Raw genomic sequence first — 25345 nt, 5'->3', positions numbered from 1 at the left:
AGTTGATTGTGTTGTGTTTTAGAATGGAATAAATCTAAAAATGTTTTTAACAGGATAATTCAGCTAAGATTTCGCTTTCATAATATCTCTTAAGGTGGCTCACTACAACTTGAAATAGTTTCTCAAGGTAGCAGAAAATCAGCAGAAAATCACTTGATTATGATAGATAGCATAATGGATAAGAACTATTAAATTCAAATAGGTGAAAAAATGTTTTTTATGAAAAATTATATTTTCAAATATTTAATTCAGTAAACACGAACAAAAGCTCCAGGCGGATTCGGACTCATGATCTGCAGTTCACAAACTCCTTACTTTAACCACTGAGCTATGATGCTTTACAACAAAACCGATTGGTACAAACAGTTTAACAAAACATCTAAATCGCCATCTTGTGACGTAGTGTCTTAAAAAGTACATGTATGTCTCAGTGTAGTGAAGTACCTTAAAGATAAAAGGTTTTTTTTTTGGTTCATGTCGTCCTTGTAAAGAACAACAACTCGTTGATGTAAAACTAAATTGTAAATTTAAAAAAAGAAGAAAGTTGAATATTTTAGATTTATTTTGTAGCAAATGTTCCAAAGTTCATATAATTATCCCAAAATCTGGCATATGACAGTATTTATTGGTATAGAAATCGTTTATTTAAGAATATTTATATCTATCGAGTATTTTTCCTTCTATTTCTTACGGAAACTTGAGTTAATTCATAGCTCTTTAGAAAGTAACAGGACTGATATCGACACACCCCGTTTATCGATTGGTCAAAACCTACAGCGACTGAAACTGACAGGAAATTGACAGGACTGAAATCTGTACGCCCTGATATCGATTGGTCAAAACCTACAGCGACTGAAACTGACAGAAAATTGACGCCCTGATATCGATTGGTCGAAACCTACAGCGACCTTAGAAAAATCACGGACTGCACGAACTTATCATGATGATGTTAGACACAAATTCCCATAGGAGACGATTTGACTGTTTCTTTTATCTAGCGTGGTACTGATGTACATTAACAGTAATTTAGTTAATTTGACTTACTTTTTACTATCAATTTATGATGATTTATTAAAAGAAAGATGTAGATATAAACAATCTAAGAATAGATATGGGTTACCCCATATCCAAGATACTCGACTTTTAAAATTACTTGAATTTGTACCGTGCTTCGCCGATCACTGTTAAAATCAAAGTTAAATCACTGAATTAAACATGTTAAGAAAACTGGAGAATATAGTTCTTTATGTCCGTAGCAAATACTGCCACCAGGCGTGCGTCACTAGAAAACAGTGCACACATCCTTAATATGGTGCAGGTGTTGCTTAACCATTCCGTCATTATAAAAAAGAAAAGAAAAACACACTCATACACGATAAATAATTAAAGAAATTACGTGATAACTAACAAACAATAATCATGAAAGTAATATGATTATTGTAATAAAATATACACTATTCATTAGTGAAAAATTGTCAATCAAAGAGTGGCCTATATTTCTTGAAGAAGACTGAGGAGGCAGATAGCGTAGGAATATGAATACTTTACTTTTATATTTCTCTGAAAAAGGTGATTTGTTTTCTTTCACGTGTAAAATATACATCAATATCCTAAACATTTGTTATAATGTTGTATCTGTTGATGATGAATGGAACTATATTTTCTAGCGCAATTGTGTAAAGAGTACCTGACTTTATATCTGAATAGATAGTAAGCACTGATAGAATATATTAAAAATGCTTTCTTTGATGATTCATGCGGGTTATGAAGGTGGCGATCATTGCAGAAAAATTTACATAACCCGCGTCTGCAATGTTGCCACCTTCCTATCCCACATGAATCACCAAAGAAAGAATTTCATTGTTTAAATAATTCTGTTTAAATCGCTGACACACTTTTGTTGCTGCTCTTCTGTCGATTTATTTATAAAATACACAGAATCGTCTCGAATACTAGAATACAAGCATGTCATACTCATTTTTAACCTACATCTATTATTTACAATATTGGAGTACCATCGAACTGTAAATGATGATGTTTACGAAATTTTAACATTTCATCAAATGAATTAAAAATTAAAAGCACGATTTATAACACATTTGATGATTTTTACATTTGAACATAATGCGTATAAAAGTCATACCCTTGCTCCAATGACAACATTGACTGTGTTGATTAATGCCTTAAAAATCCAATGTTAATAATCATGTAGCATTTACGGGCGCCTTTAAAGGCGCTTAATAAGTGTTTATTTTTTTCTGATTAATTTCTAGACTTATACCTCTTATATCTTTACTTCTCTACAATTTTTTTTTTACAAAAGTGAAGTTAAAGATTCACAATTCACAAAAGTAATGGTCTCAAGTTTCGACGAAAACATAATACCGGTAGTCGCGAGATTGTGGAAAATGAAATCGAATCAAAATATACACATTCTTATTGAAAATTGAACGTTACAGATTTCCAATGCTAACATATGGAAAAACATAGGTAATCACAGATTACAAAGCTCACCGAGACGAGACATCACCCTTATGAGACTTCACCTTTATGAAACCACCTTTATCATATTAAATGAAAATCATACTTTATGATCTTGGATATTCATGGATTCTGTTTTGACACAATATCGTATATCATCTGTTAAAAAATTGTATGATAATCATATGTTCATATGTTAATCAGTACAATAATATAAAATTAAATATTGCATCCTATCATATTTATAACATATATCATAAATACAATAAAATACAATAATAAACAATGATGAGATATGATATTGTAACGTTTAACATGACATTGTATTGTGTTATACGTTATTGTATTTGATCACATAATACAATATCATAATATATAACACAATATAGTATTATAATACAATATCATATTACATAATACATCATAACATTGAAACATATGATATTATATTGTAAAAAATAGTATGATATTGTATGATACTGTATCGTTTTTAATACATAATATGATATTGTATCATATGATACAATATAATTTGATATGTACAACATTGTATCATATCAAATATACAATATTATGTGATAAAGTAAAATATTATATAATACAATATTATATTATACATATTGTATAATATGATACAATAATATATTTTACAATATCATACAAAACAATTTCATGTGATGTGATAATATATCATATTATAAACCAATATCATATTATACAATATCGTATGATACGATATTATATAATATTACAGTATCATATTATACAATTTCATGTGATATAATTCTATATTACAGAAACTTATTTCATATTGTACAATATCGTATGATACAATATTATAGAATATACACTATTGTGTCATAGGATACAATATTATATTTTGCAATATCTTATGTAATAGTATCATGTGATAAAATAATAAATTTATGATACAATATAATATTATACAATATTATATCATAATATACAATACTATACATAACGATATCATGATACAATATCATAATATAAAATATCAAAAAAATTGATACAATATCATATCATATAATATAACTTTTTATAATATTACATATGATATTATATTGTATCATATTAAACAATATTGTTTCATACCATACAATTCTATATCATAGGAATCATGTTATATCATTTATCAACAAACACATCTATCTATCGAGCAGGTTTGAGTGAGGTAGGAGATTTCTTTAGCATCCTTGATAATGGAGATCAGGCTCTGCATCTGAAACAACCTCTGCGTTTCATTTATAATATAGTTAAATCAACTATGCAAGCTATCATCTATAAAACATGTGACCTGTTCCAAAAAAACTAAACCTGATCCAGCATCCGAAACCTATGGCTCAGATTCAAGCTTGTCGGGTGCATCAGTATACATAAGACGCATCTCCATGCAAGTTTGGTGAAGTTCAGACCAGTAATAACTAAGATATCATCATCAGAGGGCACTAGCAATTAAAACCTTAACCTGCTCCAGCATCCACAATCTTTGGCTCAGATTCAACATCTATGCCTGTCAGGTGCATCTGTATCATAAGACACACCATCAATTCAAGTTTGGTGAAGTTAGGACCTGTAATAACTAAGATATATTTTTTAGCATCCTTGATAATGGAGATCAAGCTCTGCATCTGAAGCTTCCTCTGTGATTCATTCATATTACAGTTTAATCAACTATGCAAGTTTGAAATAGTACTATTATCTATTAAACATGTGACCTGTTCAAAAAAACTTAACCATATCCAGCATCTGAAACCTATGGCTCAGACTCAGCATTCAAGCCTGCCAGGTGCATCAGTATCATAAGACGCACCATCCATAGAAGTCTAGTGAAGTTAGGACAAGTAATAACTACGATATAATCATCAGAGGGCACCTGTTTTAAAAACTTTAACAGGCTCTAAAAACCTTAACCTTCTCCAGCATCCGAAACCTATAGCTCAGATTCAGCATTCAAGCCTGCCTGGTGCATCAGTATCATAAGACGTCTGGTGAAGTTAGAACAAGTAGTAACTAAGATATAATTATCAGAGGGCACCTGCAACAAAAACTTTAACCAGCTCTAAAAACCTTAACCTCCTTCAGCATCTGTAACCTATAGCTCAGATTCAGCATTCAAGCCTGCCTGGTGCATCAGTATCATAAGACACACCATCAATGCAAGTTTGGTGAAGTACGGACCAGCAGTAACTTAGATATTACTATCAAAGGGCACCTGCAACAAAAACTTTAACCTGCTCCAAAAACCTTAACCTCCTTCAGCATCTGTAACCTATAGCTCAGATTCAGCATTCAAGCCTGCCTGGTGCATCAGTATCATAAGACACACCATCAATGCAAGTTTGGTGAAGTACGGACCAGCAGTAACTTAGATATTGCTATCAAAGGGCACCTGCAACAAAAACTTTAACCTGCTCCAACAACCTTAACCTCCTCCAGCATCTGAAATTTAGGACTCAGATTCAGCATCCAAGTCTTTCAAGTCCATAAGTAGGTCCAGATGCATCATCCATGTAAGTTTGGTGAAGATAGGACAAGTAATAGCTTAGATACAGGACCTGCAACAAAAACTTTAACCAGGTCCGGACGCCGACGCCGAGGGTATAGCATAAGGTCCCCCTGACTTCGTCTTGGTGAGCTAAAAACCACACCAAATGTAAATAAATATATACTAGTATACGCGTTTTATCATCGAAACACGTTTATGACACACACAATTCTAGATGAAAACAAATTGGTCAAAACTTCAACTTGTTGAAGAATCATCTAACGTTTGTATCTCTTGTTTTGTAAATACTACTTTGCTACTTGAGAGGAGCTATGCGAAAAAAATTACAAACCATACAAAACTTTTTACAAATATTCATTAAATAAAAAAAATATAAAAGCCATTTTAAACGTAGTAAATTGATAAACTATAATTGAAGATTGTCATGTTATGAATGTTGAATTTACCGGTAGGCAGTAAATACAAAATTCACAACTTGACAATTAATTTAACTTCCAAACGCGCACGTGTATAGTCCGGTATGTATAATTTTGGTTTGCGAATATTTAGATAAAGGATAGAAAAAGTTAATTCAGTACACGGACAACTTTTATTTTGATAATAATATATCGTTTTCTTTATTCTGTTAGTTTAGAGAAACTTAATATAAACTATAATGTTTAAGGAAAGGTAAACGACGAATAAAAATATTCTAGTCAGTGAGAATTTGTTCATCATTGTTAACATAGTGATGGTTGGCTGGATTTGAATATGAGGCCTTATATGGACTGTGTGAATGGTAAGTGCCCTAACGGAGATAGACTGCTGATAATTATTGATGAGCAATGAAATAGATGCAGTTACATTATAGACGCTGCATCTTCTAGATCAGTTTGTGTACCATGCTTAGCTCTGTTCTACTGATGTACCTGATTTACGAAGCAGGTACTTCAGGTAAGTCAAAATTACTATATAGAATGTTTCTTTGTGATCAAATACACGAGCATCTTTTTTTTATATTTCTAAGAGATACTCTTCTTTTAATTAATTTGGCAAAGAACGATGTATTCTTTCACATTTAGTTTAAAGCTTTCGTATACAAGCAAGCTTCAAGTAAATTGGTAGTATTTATGATATCCCATCCATATTGGGACCTAATTTTTCCTACTTTGAATATCCATCATGTATTAAATACCCTGTTATTGACTTAAAGCATTTTAGAGTAGAATAAGATCCACCGTGAAAAATTTCAGAAAATATTACCAACTACGCAGTAATTAACTAATGAAGCTTGCATTAAGGTCTATGGGGACAAGCACATTAAAAAAAAAGTAATTACTAAAGGTATCAATAAATGCTATGGTGGAAAGGTGTATTTTATCATTAGGAAAACAAAAACTATTGAAAATCAATTTTATACCATATAGATTTTTTTAGAACTAATTTTTATAGATTAAATAGAATGGGGGGGGGGGGGGGGACTCTTCAGGAGAAGGCAAAGGTCATTCCGCTCTTACATATTGATACTTAAGCATGAAAATTATGTCCAAGTATCCTGAGTATTAAGCCCATACATATCTGTATGCATCCAGATTCATTGATCGGATACCTTAAAGGGTGAATCGTTGCTTCAATCTTATTCTAAACTAGTCTGACTTTGTACATTTTTATGCTTTGTGAAACTTGTACTGTTTTTTTTCTGGCGTGTTGAGTTAATACGTTGTCTTAACCTAATGATATTCAACTAGGTGGTTATTAACGAACCCAATTCAAGAAAATGTATTTATATGAAATATCAGAATTTGTCACTCAAAGGCCAAAGCGAACGACAAATGGCGCAAAGGTTCTAAATCTATAAGCTTTTTGAAGATTATTTTCTCCGGATCCAACAACAGAAAAAGATAATGACAGTGTACCATCAAAATTATCTTGAAAAATCTTAGATGAACTAAATTCACTCATGAAAAAAACCATGTGTACTGTCATGAAAGACATCATTAATACTTGTGACACAAGAAAGCAAAAAACGAGAGATTTATAATTTTCTATCCATGAGATAGAATTGAATTTTGGAAACTCCTGGTTGTTATGAGGTTATTCTAGAGACGGTACGCTTAAAAAAAGCTATACTTGTAGAAAAATTCAATTTTCAACAGTCATTGAGTTTAACTAGGCAATCAAGCATCACATTTGTTTATTTTCAGCGAAATAATCTACTTTATTAGTCTGTGCTTATCTTTTATTCATAAACAGATGTACATGTATTATGCAAGTGTTAATTACACGCTAAGAACGTTTAAGTGACATAATCAAAGATGAAGTAAAAATTCAATTAAAAAGAGACGTTGTCGCGATTAAAGCTAGAAAAGTACAGTCAATGGTAAACTAAAATGAGAATATCAGCCGAGATGAGCGAGATACATGTATCACACAATTTTTTGTTATGCTTAACAAAGCTTGGACCCTGCTTTATTTAGCATACTCAAAGCTGAATAGAAAATAACATTAAAAGCAAATTTAAAGTTGACAAACCCTAACACCTGTTTATTTGTATCAATTCATATCGAATTAGCAAATCAACAATCGGTATAAAAGAAAGCTTTTACCAATATACGCATTTGACCAATCCATTATTAACACAAAAATAAGGCACGTGACTAATTTACATTACAAAGAATTGGGAACTCTGTATCTTGCTTACACTTGATAATCTTTACTTCTTTAACAATACTTGCTGTCCAGAGACAGATATCGAGTGGCAGTGCCTAACTGAAATTGATCAGTCACATCAATACTAGTATTCAAAATCAAGAGGGTAGTGACATATTTACTCATTAAGCAATGTAAAAGGATTGGATGATTTTTGAAGTTCGTTAAATAGTCACAATGGTTTTATTTCAAATATAAATCAAAAGGTATGTGTTTGTCAAATGACAATATTTACACTTTCCAGTGTCTTTGTCTGTGATAACATTACGAATCATTGTAAGGTATAGTATATCAATAACACAAATAACTTACTGCCGGGGCGTGAGCGGGGTTTGCATAATCATCCAAAAATAAAAATAACGTAAAAATGATAGTTATTTAATATCTATTTGAACTATTACTATGAATTATATAAATATAATTAATAAGAAACTTTATGTGAATATTAAGAGGTGATCAAATGCGATCGGACTAGATCAAATCTAAATAAAATCCTTCGTAATACTGTCTTATAACAGCATCTAATTGTTCGCAATATTTACGTGAAAAGAATCAGCATTTTATTGAGAATTTCAAGAAAAAAAAGTCCAACTATGCAAAGTGAGAAATAACGAGAAAAATGATGAAAAACAATGAGAAAAAATTAATATACTGTCTCTCATCTAGTATATTTTATCATTAATCAAAGTCATATACTAGTACATTTTATTTGTAGATATTGACCTTTCCAAATGTAAACTGACCAGTGAGGGAATAGACTATAGAGGCAATATTTCAACAACAGCTTCTGGTAGAACGTGTCAGCGCTGGGACAGTCAATACCCTTGGACCCACACCTACACTGATTTGTATGGAGGCAACAGTGTGCATGAAAACTACTGTAGAAATCCGAAGGCTGGAGAGACTCTGAGCCCTTGGTGTTTTACAACAGACGAAAAAGTCCGATGGGAGCTCTGCGATATTCCAAGTTGTGGTATTTCTCTATTCATTCATTTTTAGTCGCAAAAAACTGTTGAATAACTAGATAGAAAAATACCTGTGGTTGTGAATAAGTATTTTGATTTGTATCTACTTAAAAGAAAGAAATTTATACTCAATGAAAAATCTTAAGACCATCCCTACTCAGTATGATTTCTGTCTATTTCAATTTTAATCAGTGCTATAGACCCCCTACACACAAGCACGCACGTCCACCCACACTCACGTCCGCCCGTCCGCCCGCAAGCACGAATGCATATTTGTAAGCCTAGACTAATATCTTTCTTGTAAATTCAACAAATTAAAATTGAACATGCGAAGGGATGAAAGACTGTCAATTTGCAATATTTGTCAATAATACTTGATTCCTGGACAGTTCTTTATTTTATACAACAGCCAACGTGACTTAAGATAAGTTTTTTGTATATAACCTTTTTCATGTGCGATTATATATAAGGTTAGTTGAAGTAAATGCATTGACAACAATTACGATAACCGATCACTAAACAAACTCCATTATTATACTTTCATGTTAAATACTGAAATTTGATTGGTTTAGACGCAGTTGGTAATTCGTTCTATTACCCTCAGCGTTAGCAACACACTTGGCAACGGGTAACACAACGAATTGTTACATGCGCGTAAACTATGCGCGTACGGTTCGCCGTAGATTTCATTTCATTTCTATATAAAAGCAGTAAAATTTTCTTTAAAATTAAGACATTCAGTATAATAAAATAAACTTCGCGTCGGTTGACAATGGTTTTCTCGGGTGTCAATTTCAACAGTTACCCTCCCAAACAGGCACTATTTATATAATGGTCACCGCAAAGCATAGTAGCACTGTGATGGGGTTAAGCTATAAAACCAACACAACCCAATTTATGTTCAATGGCACCCGAATGTTGTTCAAAATTGTACACAGTATAGTGTATATTGTTAGAAGCATAAAATCTTAAGACATTATTACTGTAGCTACGGTAATGGATGTATATACGAAATGCTGTAGAATGCCAATATCCTGACCCTTGAATAGTGTCGCTATGAAAGGTGTTCCTTCCCCTATTCTAAATGAGTGAGAATATAATTAAAGCTATATACCCTCAAAATATAAAGACGAGCTTCAAGATGGTAATAACATTATAGTCAATAGATGGCATTAAATTGGATGAACAACAGAGCAGATTTAGATGTGCAGTGCGGCAAAAGTACATGCAATACCCTTTGAAGCCTGGGTATGCATTTATCATGTTTCAATACCCGATTGGTTAGTTTCAAAATGTGTGCTAGTTGAATTATAGTCTGCTGAAGTGAAGTGTCGTGAAACTTGCCTCTAGACAGTGTGAGTTGACCTATGCGCAGCAGGGCATAACATATGCAAAAATGACGGCTGCTGTTCACAATGTTTCAATTTTGTGCTGCATACTGTTTGCAATATCAAATAAATTGCGTAAAAGAGCTATAATGAAATTGACAATGTATGTTCATGACGTAATGTTTTATGCATGCCATTAAGGAGCTCATCTATGATAAAATAAATTGCAAGATAAATATTGTAAAAAACTGATAGGTGCAAAATATGACTGAGCTGTTGAGTATTTGGAACCGAAAAGGGGCAAGTGATCTATGGATCTTGTAATGGGTGTCTCTGGTGGAGATCCAAAGTTTTGGAAGTGTCAATACGTCTCAAATGTCTTGTTGCCTGATGTATGTGCTTGCCTTATGTTGGCAGCTTTGTCTGGTGTCTGCGACCTGACTTGTAGATTGTGGTGGGTGCTCCATAGGAGTGGTTTGATTGGCTCAGTGTGTGTTAGTGTTGACACATAACAACTATGGATGGGAACCGTTGTATTTAAGGCACTGATGTGCATACACACACTGGGACTGGTAATGAGAAGGGTTGTGTGCCATTACAACCGAAGTTGTTCGTCATGAGTTGAATTGAACATCTAAGTGGATATCATGTATGTATTTGATGAGCTGTTGTGTCCTAACTAGATGAACTGCAACATATGTACTGAAATAAATATGGAATGGATATGTCCACCTTTCGATTGATATAATCTTGTTGGACTGTTTTGGCTGTGCTATGATGTTACCCTTTAAATCAAGAACGTAGATGTTGTGTGTGAAGTAACGGGGTCCCTCACCAGGAATAAGTCTAGATTGACAAACTCTCCCGTAATGATTTTTGTTTAATTGCTTGCTTAACATAATAACTAATGAATATTGTAATGGAATTCACTGGTGCAGGTGTAGGGTAATAGTCCGCTGATATGGTGAAGGTTATGCCTGTAACTGTTGATCTGGTGGCTGTCAAACTAGTAGTATTAATGGAAATAGACTTTGGCACGGTACAGTCATTTAAGTGATGCGACAATTGCACAACAGGGGATAAATAATGGCATTACCCAAAATCAGCTTGGACCAGGAGTTGTAGGACTCATTAATATTCTCTTGTTCTGCTTATGGGGGATAAGGCTCCTGTTGTAGGTTGGTTTTGCGTCGACTGGGCCTATTTGTTAGTACTGGTTGGCGCTTGTCCCGGGCAGTGGCCTTTCTTGTTTGTTTCTTAGGCTCTTGGCATCGAGTTATACAATACACAAATAAGAAAATAATATTATGTTAGTTTTTAAAATGTCGTGCTCTAATTACATTGAATAAACTTATTTCCATGGTCTAGCAGTGGAATATTTTGCACAAAAAATGTAAATCCGTTTAAAATAATTTCCTCGGTCATCGAACAAAACCAGTAATGAAATTCTTCAATTCAAATCCATACAATCAAAATAATTTGTTGGTAATTCACAATAAACTAAGCTCATAATAATTTTAAAAAGAAGAAAATTAGCCTAGGAAAGGTATTCTTGAACTAATTTAAATATTTGTAAGAGTATATTTTAGAGAAAATTTAAACGTATCTTCCCAGTGTTCAGAAAAATCCAGAGAGGATGCGTTAAACGCATACTAATTTTGAAGTTCGACCGAGAATATTTTAGAAAAACATAGACACTATAAATAGTGTCATTGGATAAATAAGCATATTTCGGACAACTTAGGATATGCGGAAATATTATACAAGATTGTACTCTTCTGAAGTAATATACTGAACATAATTTCAAGTCGGTGCTTAACTTGTTTTAAGTTTTAAAATTAACTAATACTTATCGGTTTATTCGATGAAGTTGTTTTACTGTACACTTGTGTGATAAGAAATGACTTAATGCTGCTTTCAGAATGTAGAGATACCTTAAAGGGAGAGGTATACTTTGGGAAAACATCTCAAACAGTCGATGGACACCAGTGTGTGAGATGGGACAGCGTAGACGAATCAGATACAGATTATTTTAATGAACATTTTCTGACAGGAAGCAAAAGTGCTCATGAAAATTATTGTAGGAATCCAGACAATAAAATAGCACCCTGGTGCTTTACGGAATTGGTTGGTGGATCCTGGAATTATTGTAACATTCCCTTTTGTAAAAGGAGTAAGCCAATCTGAATTATCACATTAATTTTTCGTGAATCTAAATTTATAAGAATTCAATATATAAAAAAAAAACCCATTTTGAAATCAGCTTGCTGATTTAATGTTTTTACACATTTGTCATATAGGTAATGCCGAATGTCTTAGTAGTTCAAAGGGCTTAGATTATTTTGGAACCGAGAAAAAAACTGTCGACAACATAGAATGCCAACGCTGGGATTCAATGGAACCACATCGACATGGTTTCTCAATAGGATTCATGGGACTCTCTGCTTCTGAACACGAAAACTTTTGCAGGAATCCTGATGGCAAAGAAATGCCCTGGTGTTATCCTGTGAATAGCACCGTCGAATTTCAGTACTGCAACATTCCGAACTGCCCGGAAAGTAAGTGACTTTCCATTTTATTAAGCACCAGCACTTTTCTTGTCCGTCTATTTCTCGTGTTTTCTATGTATGCCTTTTGTATCCAAGAAATCTGATAAAAAATATCAAATATATGAAATATACAATAAAAATATTGACGTGAGATGTTACGCTAGCAAATTAACATTTGTTTTTTCTTATAATTTAGAATTTTTTTTTTCAATAATATATACTAAAAAATATGGAATTATTAAAAGATAGATACATTATTATAAATATACAATGTAGAATGAAAAAGTTATCTTTTATAACATCAAAAAACCACGAATTTAGATACATTATTAATATTGATATAGACGACTGTAAGATCACAGAGAGAGGATTGGAATATAGAGGAAACCGGCAAACGACAAGAGACGGGATTCAATGCCAACGTTGGGACAGCACTACTCCCCACAAGCCCTACCCAAAAATTAGTTTCCCCGCATCCTCTCTCTCCGCGCAGGAAAACTACTGTAGAAACCCGGATTACGAACCAGGCCCTTGGTGCTACACAATGGATCCTCATGTACGATGGCAACGTTGTGAAGTGCCGTTTTGTTTTAATGGTATGTACCAGTATATCAACCGAATATCTCTAATCAAATGCACCTGCTCCTTTCAACTGCTGCTTCAAAAATCAAATGTAATTATATATAAATAAAGTAAATCCTTCTTTGTTGTCAAAATATTAAACATAACACACTAAGATTTAAATATATACAACAGTTAACCATTTAAATACACAAATAATCGGTACTAGTCAATTATATCAGTTTCTGGATTATGTATTCAATTACTTAAGACGTATACATTTTGTATTAATTTTTCATTAAAAAAAATAAATTAATGGATATAAATACACCTTTTAAAAAATATGAATATAAATATTACTATGTTTTTGTAGACTCTTATTCTTGTGAATTTTCCAAAGAAAACTGTACAATGGAACAATTAAATAGCAAAACAATGACATGGATCATTAAGGAAGCAGAGGGCATAAGTATGGAAACAAACTGATCTATCATGTGTGCCATTATTTTAAAGTTGAAATTTATCTAAATGTATGTATACGTACTATATAAGTTATTATTATTATCAAAATTATCATTATATGAATTATTATTATTATTATTCCTATAATCATTACTGTTATTGTGAGAGATAGTGTGTTTTTCTTGTAGAGAAAACACTAGCGTTAACACTCGCCGAGAATTTGCCATCTTTACAGTCAGTACTACCTTCATTGAGATTACCCAAGCTACGATTCCAAAAAACTGGAAGTTGTTTACAAATGAATTACCGTAGCCAAGGAATACGTCTGAATATAAGTACCGATAAACAAAACTTGACTAGTCTTTATGGCACCGATGAGTGGAAGCTGATAAAAATTAACATTGACTATTCAACAGATCTGCACCAGGTTTGATAATTACAAATAATTTCGTCTAAATGGAATATATATTCTTCAGCATGTTTTCCATCTCATGATGTTCTTAAAACAATAATTAGAGATTATTTGAGTCTAAAATTTAAATAATTATTTAAATGAATAAATATTAAACAGTAACACGCCAAAAAGATTAAAAAAAACCTCTTTCACCAAGGTTTTGGAAATGTACATCAAATCATTGACCGTTTTTTGAAACCCATTTAAATGTTTAATATTTCTGTTATTTATTTAATTTATTTATTTCAGATAACCATGACACCGATTCCTATTACATCTTCAGTTTATTTTTCATTAAAGGATATACATATACGAAATACACCTTGCGAAGGTACTTTCTTATAATTTAGAGACAAATTTACAAATTTTCAGATAACGTTCTAAAACGATACTTTTTTTCATATTTACAGATTGCTTTGCTTGCTTGGATGATGGGTCTTGCATTGAGAATGAAAAGTTTTGTGATATGAGTATGGATTGTCTCGATAACAGTGACGAGAAAAACTGTGGTAAGTTGATTCTATCGACTAAATTAAGAATAAGGAATCATTTTTTGAGTATTATGAGGTGATAATTTCGGTCGGGGCGTGATCAAACCCAATAAAGCCTGAAGAGTTTAATGATAGATTAGATCACGTCCCGACCGAAATTATCACCTCATAATATTCAAGGAATGATTCCTTATTACCCATATTTATATAAATTTCAGCAGTTGTGTGATAAACATTAGAATATTAAGTATAAAAACCACGCTTGCTCTTCAAAAATACGTCATTTTAATTTATTGAACTGCATAGTGCAAACTCGATTTGTAGTGCTTTCACATCAAATTATAAAAGTATAATTGGTTAAGACCTTGATATCAATATATATTTTTTTAGCTCAGGAGTGTTATATTGAAAACAATTATGTCGGATTTAGAGAAAAAACTAAATCCCTTCACCAGTGCATTGAAGGTAGATGTAAATTTGACCGCCAGAGCAAAGGAAAACCGGGTTGTTTCCCCAATTCTAAAACGAAAAAAGAAGAATGGGAAGAATGTAGCGTTCCAAAATGTAGTAAGAATTCATTTTTAATTTAAAAAAAAGCAATAGTCTGTCCGAATTTGTAAAACATACCCACATATATTATACAAGCATTAGATATTTCTAAACCCTTTGTGTTGATATACACTTATTTTTATATGATAACTTTTATTATCATTGAAAAGTAAAACTGCACTTGAACTAACCTTTTTTAATTACAGAAATAGAGAGTTTAAATTGCGATTTTGAAAATAGTATGTGCAATTGGAAGTTTCCTAAACATGGGGTGAGATGGAATCGACAACAATCAGAAAATGGTGGTAAATAAATACAATCTATACTTGACATTATGTTATACAGGCAAGCAACAATGATTTGTTTTACGTAAGGGAGTGGAAACAGACCAAACGGAATATCTTGAAAAAAGAAGAATAAAAACTAGATTTACTATTCTAAATGATATGTTTAAATCATTTTTATTTTTATCAATGTCAAATTACATATAATCGTAGGTAACCGGAACATTATTTGCATTTTCCGCTGATTTTGTATAAGCACAATATAATAAAGAAAATTATATAACAAAGGCATGTTCTTCGTATGAACAGTTTCTAAGGCGAGGCAAACTACTGACAAACAAGTTAAAACAGGACTATCAACAGTCTCGTTTGAAGTCATCTCTTCGTACGTTCTATGGTCGCTACAACGACCTAGTCAGCAAATACAATCTTCCACTGGGTCGCATGCTGACTGACTATTTTCATACTAATTGTTAGACCATAATTAATCACCCAATTGTCTACGGACTTTTTTTTCCCGATTACGACAAAGAGCACATGGCGGGTGTAATCCGTCAATAAAGGATGCTCACTCCTCCTAGGCACCTGATCATACCTCTATCTTTTTAGAGGTCCGTGTTGCTCTGTCTTGAATTTGTATTTCGTCTTATGGATTTTTGAGATTGTTGACAGTTTGTATTTTTCATACACAAAATATGCCTACCTAAGATTGTACACATAAATATACATGTATATATATTCGCACAATGTAAACAAAAAACATGTTTAAAATTATATTTACTTGCAATGAGTCTGAGGTTTATGAAGAGGATGGTAAGGGTTGAATGAGTAAACGTGAGGGGGGATTGGGTATGTGATTCTATGTTTAAGCTATGCGTACAATATATTTTATGTAATGTGTATATGAGGATCGTCTTTTAACTATAGACATTTACAATTGATTACAGATATCTTGCAAGTGTGTCTTTTATAATGATTAAATTTACAGTTTTTCAATTGCAAATATTTTTCTTTATCACATGTTTAGCTCAATATGCGGTGGTTATCATTCATGTAATATTTTTTTGATATATCACTGTGGGTTCTTAGGCCACTTGACGTTATAGTTAAACATTAAGTAGCTTAAGACGGATGGTTGACGTAGAATGAAAAAGAAAGAAAATAACTCAGTTGAAAAGTGTTGACTTGCTGATTCATTTCTTTCATAAAATCTCAAAAAATATGTTAGAAATCAAATGGTTTGTTAATCTTCAAGGAACTTTTTTCCAGGCGTAAAGTTGTTGACCTCTTGTAGTGAAAGTATTGTGCAGCTCACAACCATAATGTTTACAGAAAAAATTGGGGTTTAACAAAAAAAAACAAAAAAAACCATACAACTCGTTGTGTGTTTTCTATTCCCTAGCCGGAAATAGAAACACACAACTTGTTGGATATAAATCATATACCATCGCAAGTTATGAGGGGTTCTTTATTCATTATACCCCTGTGAATATTTTCAATAAAAATTGCAACAAATAAACATGCTATGCAGGTGTTAAAACAGGACTGAGGCAAAATAATTCTCGAATTTCCCATGGAATTTGGGGCGTTTCCGCAAGCGACAGTAGCTAATTTTTTATGAGATGGAAAACAATGTGTAAGATGTCCAACTAATCCACTTTTGTAATAACGTGAAGTCATTTGAAATTTTGATGCGAGCAAGAATAACTAAATTCCGAAGTCTGTAAAAGTTTCTATTACACATTTTCAAAACAGAACAGATATTCTATCAGATCAAACACAAATATTAATTTCATTTAGCATCTATTCTTATATCTTTAACCAAAGCTCTTTTGCATGCACAAAACCATACAAAGGTGTTCAAATGTTTCTGTAAAATTCTTGCAAAACGTGCATAGTGAAGAATTCAGAGTATTCAACTTAGAGAGATAAGCATCAGTTGAAAATATCTCTTTGATTTTTAACAATGTCAAAAAAGCGGGAAGGGGTTTCCTTAACATTCATTTTGCATTAAAACAATAATCTCGGTTTTCAAACAAATCTTGGTCTCCAAACATGCCCCCTTTACCAATGCAACCTGCCTTTAAATCTTTTTTTCTCATCTGCAATAATTTCTCAATAAATTTAAATCATTTATTAAGTATCGATTTTAAATACGTAATGTAAGTACACAAATATATCATTTATTTCATCAATATTTGTTCCTCAAATAATAGAATCTGTCAATATAATATTTTCCTTGGTTTTAATTGCAGACGATATAGTTATCTCGGCCAGATTGGATACGTTTCAAACCAAGAAAGCTGTGTTATACGGTACACCACAGCCTGCATCATCAGACTTTGGTTGTTTAACAATATCTTACTTAGGGCATGGTGTCCACTTACAACTCTATATAACTAAAGGCACAATATATACACGCGACGAAATGGTCTTCGAACGACTGGATATCGATTCCAAACTATTTGCTACAAAAAGCATTCAGACGCCGACGAATGCTCCGTACATGGTACCATTTCTAATTTGTTTTGCTTAATTTAGAGAGAAGCTAGTACATTTTATAATTGATTTTGATTGTTATTATATTAATTATTTCCAAAAACATTTGTTGCAGGTTATCTTAGTTGGAGCGCTCAAGGAAAACCGATCAGGCATAATTCAGATAAGAAAAATAAGTTATAAAGAGGGTATTTGTGCAGGTAACTCACATTTTGGTTTTAATAATGACATCTTTGAAAAAAAAAAGTCAATGTTAGCCGAAATTTATATAACATACAATCAATATTGGTAAGGGAAATTGTAAACTCAATGTGTCATATTTATCAGTAAAAATATCTTTTTTTCAATTAACAGATAAAAAACCGTGTAGCTTTACACAGTTTCAATGTGAAGATGGCAGTTGCATTCCTGTTGGTGACTTTTGTAATGGATTACCTAACTGTCCAAACAAGGAAGATGAATCATCATGTAAATACAAAAACAGCACATCGTGTGTAGATTACAACAGTGGTTGTCCAAAACGTTGTCCTGCTCACTGTCAGTGCAATGGATTCATTTTTAAATGCAGTTCCCCGGAAAATGTAACAAAGGAAGTCAGGGTTCTTGATTTAAGCTCTAATGCTTTTAATTTAGAAAGCCTTGAAAACTTTGAATTGCTCGTTCACCTAAATCTTTCAAGATGTTTCATATCCGATTCCAATCTAACTGGTCTTGGAATACGATTTAATTCACTTAGTCTTCAAACTTTGGACCTCTCATACAACAATATTCAAAATGTAGAATTAAAAACATTTGATCGATTGTCAAAGTTGTTATACTTAAATATCTCAAATAATCAAATTTTGCGTCTTCATTTGGATTTTCTTACATCAATTCCAAATTTAAGACATTTGATTGTAATGAATAATAGCATAGAGAAAATAAAAGGCATGGAAAGCTACAACCGTCAAAATTCAGATCTTGAGTTGTTAGATTTACAGAACAACAAATTGATTACTGTTCAACCTAATTCACTTCATTGGTTGAGTTCTGTCTCTAAAATATTTTTGCGCAACAACAATATTACAAATACTGATTTCTATTTTTCAGAGTTAATGAAATTGTTGATTGAATTAGATCTTAGTTATAATTTGATTCAGAATATTACTAACGTTATGTTCAAAGGCTTAAATAGGCTAAGATATCTTAATTTACAAAACAACCGTATAGCAATGTTAGATGAATTTTCATTTTCAAGACTCGAGTCTTTGCGCACACTAAATCTTGCCTTTAATCAGATACATACCATAAATAAAATGGCATTTGAAAATCTACTTTCACTTACAAAATTAAATCTAACCGGTAACAAATTAAAATCTCTAGCCCCAGCTAGGTTTATTGCTTTAAATAAACTTGAGATTCTTGACTTGTCGGGAAACGGTTTGCAAGTATTAGAGTATGATGCCTTCAAAAGTTCAGATTCAGTTAAGTATCTATACATACACAGCAACAAATTAACCGTTTCCAGGGCCATGTTCCAAGGCCTCTGTAATCTTGAATGGTTGCAAACAGATTCCTATATCATTTGTTGTGCCAAACCCCTAACCGTTCATTCATCGAAGTGCATATCGCCAAAGGATAGTATTTCGTCTTGTGAACAATTGATAAATGTTGGATTTCTTGCGCAGATGATTTGGTACATGGCTCTATTCTCTGTAATTGGAAATGCATATGTTATATACTATCGCATTCAGGGAGGAAATAAAGGTAACGCATCACAAGGTGTCTTTGTCTTGCATCTAAGCGTTTCAGATTTTTTAATGGGTGTGTATCTGTTCATCATAGCCATTGCCGATCTGGAATATCGAAACATCTATGGATTTAACGATGGTGAGTGGAGATACAGCATGGCTTGTACCATAGCAGGATTGCTGGCTACAACATCAAGTGAAGCGTCAATGATTTTCATATTTCTTATTACCATTGAAAGATACATTGTTTTGAAACATCCATTTTCTGCCGGATTTGCGAAAAATAGACGACTGATTCTCTTTGTCACAATGGTGGCTTGGTTGATTGCTATTTTGTTTTCAGTAATACCCGTATTAGTGTACCCTGACTTCTACAGCAGATCTACAGTATGCATATCCTTGCCTTTAACACCAGAAAGGAGAACTGGTTGGGAATATTCAACCTTTTTGTTCATTGGATTCAACCTGTTTATTTTTATGGCAATTGTGATTGGACAACTGCTGATTTATATACAGGTCAAACAAATGGGAAAGAAAATAAATAATGACAATTCGAAACGGGAAATTGCTGTTTTTAAATCTCTGTCGTATGTTGTTTTGTCGGACACATTTTGTTGGATTCCCATTATAATTATCGGTAAGAACATTACGTCTGTATAATTATTTTGAATGTGTTATTCTTTGTTATGACTTCTTTCCTTTGATTTCCGTTTCATTATGTTGCAGTTTAATACATTTTTGACAATTACCCCTTCAGAATTTTACTTAATACGATCGATGCTGATGAAAATGAAGACATATCAAATTATTTACCTCATAATTTTAGGTCTTCTAGCCAGTGGAGGAGTGAATATTTCGTCGGACGTGTACGCCTGGGTTATTGTTCTCGTACTACCAATCAACTCAGCACTAAATCCCTTCATATATACGTTCAGCATGATCTACAGACAGGTATACAAGCTTGAGATTGCCCCTAACTTGATTATTTCGACAATATAGTGATTGATTATCATAAATGAAAGTTCAATTGAGATTTTCTGATCCGCCGTCTTCCAACGGTATATATTTTCCTTTTCTACACTTGAACAATTTTGGCTCTAGTTAATCGATAATCAAACAAAAATCAGGTTCTTTATGAGAAAAAAAAATGAATAGATATATATGTTAGCGAGACCGAGTATAGATTGAGTGCACACGCTTTCGTGCAGCGATTTATTTGTATTGTGACGTCATCCTTTTGCTTGGTTGACCCATGGCGTGATAGTTTCAACTGCAGATATTCAGCTAAATTTGTTCAAAATAGCTCGTTTGATGCGTAAAATTGATATTGTTGAATAAACATAAATGTCTCGAAGTATAAGCTGTATTTGGGCTCGGGTCGAAAACGTGAAGAGGGTTAAGCAAGCCTAGCCCTCTGTCACGTTTTCTTAACCCGCCTAAATATAGATGAATTCATATAATTCGAGACAATAACCATGTATTTTATATTATTGACCCTTAATATGTGATGTTATATATTTATTACTTAAATATGTCTGGATGTTTTAATAATACTAAAGATCACCATTTTCGCCCCTGTCAAATAAAAAATAGCAATTATCTGACAAATCTGGGAAATTGGGCATAAAAAACAACTTTGATTAGACCCCTGGAACAAACCAGGAGGTAAAAAGGTTTTTTTGTTTGACCATTTAACACCTTTTAGCAATAAATTTAATATGTAGAACAGAAAAAGAAATCCCTAGGGCAGAAATTAAAAAAAAAATGTAAAAAAAACTGTGCAAAAATGATACCTTTCAAGCAAAATCCCATAGGGTCCTATGTTGAGAATTAACAAACTTTGAGATGACCCCTTTAACAAACGGTGGTAAATGTCTTAAGGGGGCTGTGGGGTGGCTGCCATTTTAAACAATATTGATCTCCTTTAAAAGAAGAGCTCCATACAAAGATAATGGGAAATGATAAAATTTTATATTAAAATATATGAAATTTTTCTTTATCAAGTAATAGCTTCAGAAATCGCCTATAAAATTTTCAAATAAATCTGATGGTTTTATATTATATTATATTTTGACCCTCCAGCCTCCTTAATTTTTTATCTTCAAATAATAATTATATCAGTAGAAGTTCATGTAAAAAAATTTCATTCAAAAATCTAGGGCAGAACAAATTAGACCCGGCCTCGTTAAATATATATATATATATATATATATATATATATATATATATATATATATATATATATATATATATATATATATATATATATATATATATAAGCATCACTGTTGATAAAGCATAGGCTTATCACTGGTATGAAACACCACACGTATGAGATTGATTTTTTTTTCGAATGACTTTGAGTGCGTAATATGGGAAATCAAATCGTTTATTGGCATTTTATTTAAAAATCACACACAAATGTACATTTAGTTACATTACAAAGGGAAAACCAACAACATAATAAATACCGTCCATTTAAGAACATAGAGGTTTTCTTAAATATTTTGTAATTCGTCGGACATGGAAAACCACTTAAAATGTATGGTTTATTTTTCACAAATCGTTAAAACGATAGTTCATTATGAATACCTCTGTAGTTAGATCAGATTTACCATTTTGAATCAAGCTACTATTTTAAAACATTATGAAAAGAACTCAGTTTTAACATTTTCCTTCACCGAGTTGCTTTATTACTAGATTTTGATCTTATGAACCAAGAAAGACAATCGGAAAATGATATTAAGGTGGTATGGGACACTTCCATGTTGTGACGTATTGTTTATCGAAATAAACAATAAAATGAAGTATAATTATATAAGTTGTTTCTTTCCCGATATTGTCACCTAACAGTGTAGAGCAATGGGTTAGAAGGGTTACCACAAATCTGTAAGTCATGAGTTCGAATCCCGCTCGGGGTTTTACAATTTTTACCTCTCCAAATATTTGTAAAAGCTATTTTTTGGTTAAATATTGTAAAATTTGAAAATTCTACACCGATAAAAGTATTTCAATTATAATGTACTTTAATCTTCATTAATATCGACAGATGTCCCATACCACCTTAATTTTAAATAAGATATTAAAAAAGATATTCAACGAGTTGATTCACATCTAAAAAACTGCGGGAACAAGAATCCGTTTTTATACATCAAAGTCATGCCGTAAATCTCCCATAAGTTATCATAATTACTAAATATATTTTCGTGTTCTTTATGAAAAAATATTTATAAAAAGTATTTTCATGCAGTTCCGCATTTAATGGTTATATCTAATTTTGATAAGCTTCTTTGTTAGAGTTAAGTCTGAGTTAGCCACTGATGTGAAAGTGAGCGATGTAGGCCGTGTCTGGTTTTATTTCAGAAAATGAGGCAACGGAGAAGCACAAGTATCACTTTAACCGGAAGAGCAAATGAAAATCAACATAGCAACGGATAACAGAAAATTACAAACATTTTGAAATCATTTGTTAACATTATTTTTGTAAGGATTGAGGCCGATTTGTGCACTTCTGTGTGTATGTGTGGTTTTTTTTTCACGTAGATGTCAATGTCATAGTCGAGTATCATTACGGTGTTGATCGAAAGTCAAATATTGAAATTTATCGACAATAATTACATATTCAAACGTAATGTATTGTGAGTGATTCTTGAAAGTTGTTCTTGATATCAGATATAAAGTTGTTTTGATATAGAATAAAATATTACCAAATCAGGACAAAACAAACATTGTAAAATTTTAAAAGTGATAACTCAGCTCGGCTTCTTAGTGAATTAACGAACTTGAACTTGTTGATGGTGATAATACAATATGGCCTTGTGTAACATCATTAAAAATATTGGTCGTTGATTTGTCAGGGATGTTTTTAGCTTTCATGTTTGTTTGTTTTTTTAATTTTTGTTTTTTATTTCTTTTAAAACTGATAAAAAATATTCGAAGCATAAAAGAATATTCATTAAGGAAGACGTACTTATTTCATTTCTACCAAAGTAATTTTCATGAAAGGAGGTGTTGCAGTTTCTAGAAATAATTCTAGAAATAATTAAAATTAAAGTTACATAATTCTATGTTAAACTTTTTTTACATGCAATGTTTTACATAAAGCAGTTTCAAACAAAAGAATTTGATGTTAAGAGTCAGAAAACTTCTTAAAAACTGTCGTTTCTGATTTTTGTTTCAACAAGGCATATTTTACTTAAATTCAAACTGTTAGAAAAATAAAAACCTTCGAAATCTAAGAACGTTGTCATTGTTGTGTTCAACTTCCTCCACTGATATCATATCTTAAAACAAAACAGAGACATATAATATATTAGTTTTATATTTGAAAAACAATATAAGATACAATATTGATGTACTTGTTAATATATCGAAAATACAAATGTTTAGAATATTGTGAAATTTGCGGATATGCTGTAATTGTTATAATTATAATGTGAAATAAATGAGAAAAAGATTTTTTAATCGTTTGTCATTGTAATATTTTGCCTGTGTATTTAATTTGTCAACTTTCTGACTGTCTGAAGTCCACGTTAAAATCTTGAAATATTTTTTAGAACAAGGATATCTAATCAACTAAAGCATCAATGGAAAAAGTCCCACTTTTCAAAGAAAATTATTGAGTATGTCGTTTTCATAGATATGTGTACATGTCGTTAACAGCAAAAATTCAAACAAAAAGAATGAATTGGCGATGAAGCAATAGGTAAATGAAAATGTGTACGGATAAATTTGTTCCACGTGTTTATCTAGACTAGGCATACATGTATATCTGGAAACTATTATAAATTGCAATGGTTTTAATCACAACAGAATCAAATTTATTCATGTAACTCCAAAGAATAATATTTTAATACGCTGGGCAGTAGAAATCAAACAGTTTTGCGTGAACATAAAAATACAGAAAATTTGGTCATCATCTCACTTGTATTTATAAAGATGAAACGGTGATTGTCGTGTTCTATAAAAACACGTGCTAAAAGTTTGTATTTTGCCTATATTCAATAACCTTTTTCTTTCATATATTTGCATCTGTGACAAGTTCCCTTGGATTTTTATTCTTTAAAATTTATTTGTAACCATCTACATATATTCTTTAGTAGAGTTTGAGCCAGAGAACAAATCATTTACATTCCCGGCCTATTCAATACTTGTACTGAAAATAGAGTAAAACAGTCCTTGTGCCTAAGTTGTGATGTATTTTTCCTAGGAAAATGTGCGGTCTGACCCCACATTTTAATAAGCTGTTGTAACTGTGGTAACCTTCATTTAGTATATGAAGAAATAGATGTTCCATCTGTGTAAAGTTTTGTTCGTCAATGTTGATAATTTACGTACTTTAAACTACTTGTACTTTTTGTGAACATTATTTAATGGCTTAGAAATAAATGTACATATTTAAAACTAAAATGTTTTTGTGTTCCATATGAGCTACGATTAACTAGCAGTGGAGAAAAAATTTACATTATCCACTAACACAGCTTATGTATTTTTCTGCAATGCTAGCTGCCTTCATACCATCATGAAACATAAAAAAAGCATTTTATAATTAAAAATTTTTAAATTTACTTTTACATTTCAACTTTTTTGCCTTGAGATTATTCTACTGCTTTCCGCAAAAATTATTCTCACTAGTTAAGAAAACAAAAATTTCATCTAGGTAGTACGAAATACCTTTGAAATTAATATTATGAAATATTTCTCAGATGCACAAAATTATGGCTTGATATCATCCATTTCCATTATCTCAAGTATCAAGGAAAAAAATTGAGATACAA

The 25345-nt window shown here is 31.9% G+C and overlaps 2 protein-coding genes across 2 annotated transcripts; both read left to right on the top strand.

Annotated features, from left to right (window-relative positions):
• Positions 1 to 5889: 5889 nt before the first annotated feature.
• LOC136269548 (uncharacterized) lies at positions 5890 to 18732 on the top strand. Its single transcript, XM_066065843.1, has 14 exons — positions 5890 to 5941; positions 8412 to 8669; positions 12290 to 12547; positions 12883 to 13134; positions 13473 to 13568; positions 13750 to 13988; positions 14265 to 14346; positions 14426 to 14524; positions 14897 to 15073; positions 15262 to 15360; positions 17595 to 17848; positions 17954 to 18038; positions 18193 to 18684; positions 18725 to 18732. The coding sequence occupies exons 1-14, from the start codon at positions 5890 to 5892 to the stop codon at positions 18730 to 18732; spliced, it is 2451 nt and encodes an 816-aa protein (XP_065921915.1).
• Positions 18693 to 23978, top strand: LOC117684752 (G-protein coupled receptor GRL101). Its single transcript, XM_034458132.2, has 3 exons — positions 18693 to 20205; positions 20395 to 20519; positions 22932 to 23978. The coding sequence occupies exons 1-3, from the start codon at positions 18738 to 18740 to the stop codon at positions 23004 to 23006; spliced, it is 1668 nt and encodes a 555-aa protein (XP_034314023.2). The 5' UTR covers positions 18693 to 18737; the 3' UTR covers positions 23007 to 23978.
• The last annotated feature ends 1367 nt before the right edge of the window (positions 23979 to 25345 follow it).

This window comes from Magallana gigas, chromosome 7 (genome assembly GCF_963853765.1).
Source record: "Magallana gigas chromosome 7, xbMagGiga1.1, whole genome shotgun sequence".
NCBI lineage: Eukaryota > Metazoa > Mollusca > Bivalvia > Ostreida > Ostreidae > Magallana > Magallana gigas.
The sequence above is the reverse complement of the archived record's forward strand: the minus strand, read 5'-3'. Positions and strand labels throughout refer to the sequence as shown.

What these genes read in the sequence shown, in the direction of transcription:
- LOC136269548 (XM_066065843.1), top strand. Translation starts at nt 5,890, where the DNA reads ATGCTTAGCTCTGTTCTACTGATGTACCTGATTTACGAAGCAGGTACT. An exon ending in TTACGAAGCAGGTACTTCAG is followed by an intron (nt 5,942 to 8,411) that starts GTAAGTCAAAAT and finishes TTTTATTTGTAG; the next exon opens with ATATTGACCTTTCCAAATGT. An exon ending in ACAACAATCAGAAAATGGTG is followed by an intron (nt 15,361 to 17,594) that starts GTAAATAAATAC and finishes TTTTAATTGCAG; the next exon opens with ACGATATAGTTATCTCGGCC.
- LOC117684752 (XM_034458132.2), top strand. Translation starts at nt 18,738, where the DNA reads ATGAATAATAGCATAGAGAAAATAAAAGGCATGGAAAGCTACAACCGT. An exon ending in GATTCCCATTATAATTATCG is followed by an intron (nt 20,206 to 20,394) that starts GTAAGAACATTA and finishes TCATAATTTTAG; the next exon opens with GTCTTCTAGCCAGTGGAGGA. An exon ending in TCAGCATGATCTACAGACAG is followed by an intron (nt 20,520 to 22,931) that starts GTATACAAGCTT and finishes GTTTTATTTCAG; the next exon opens with AAAATGAGGCAACGGAGAAG.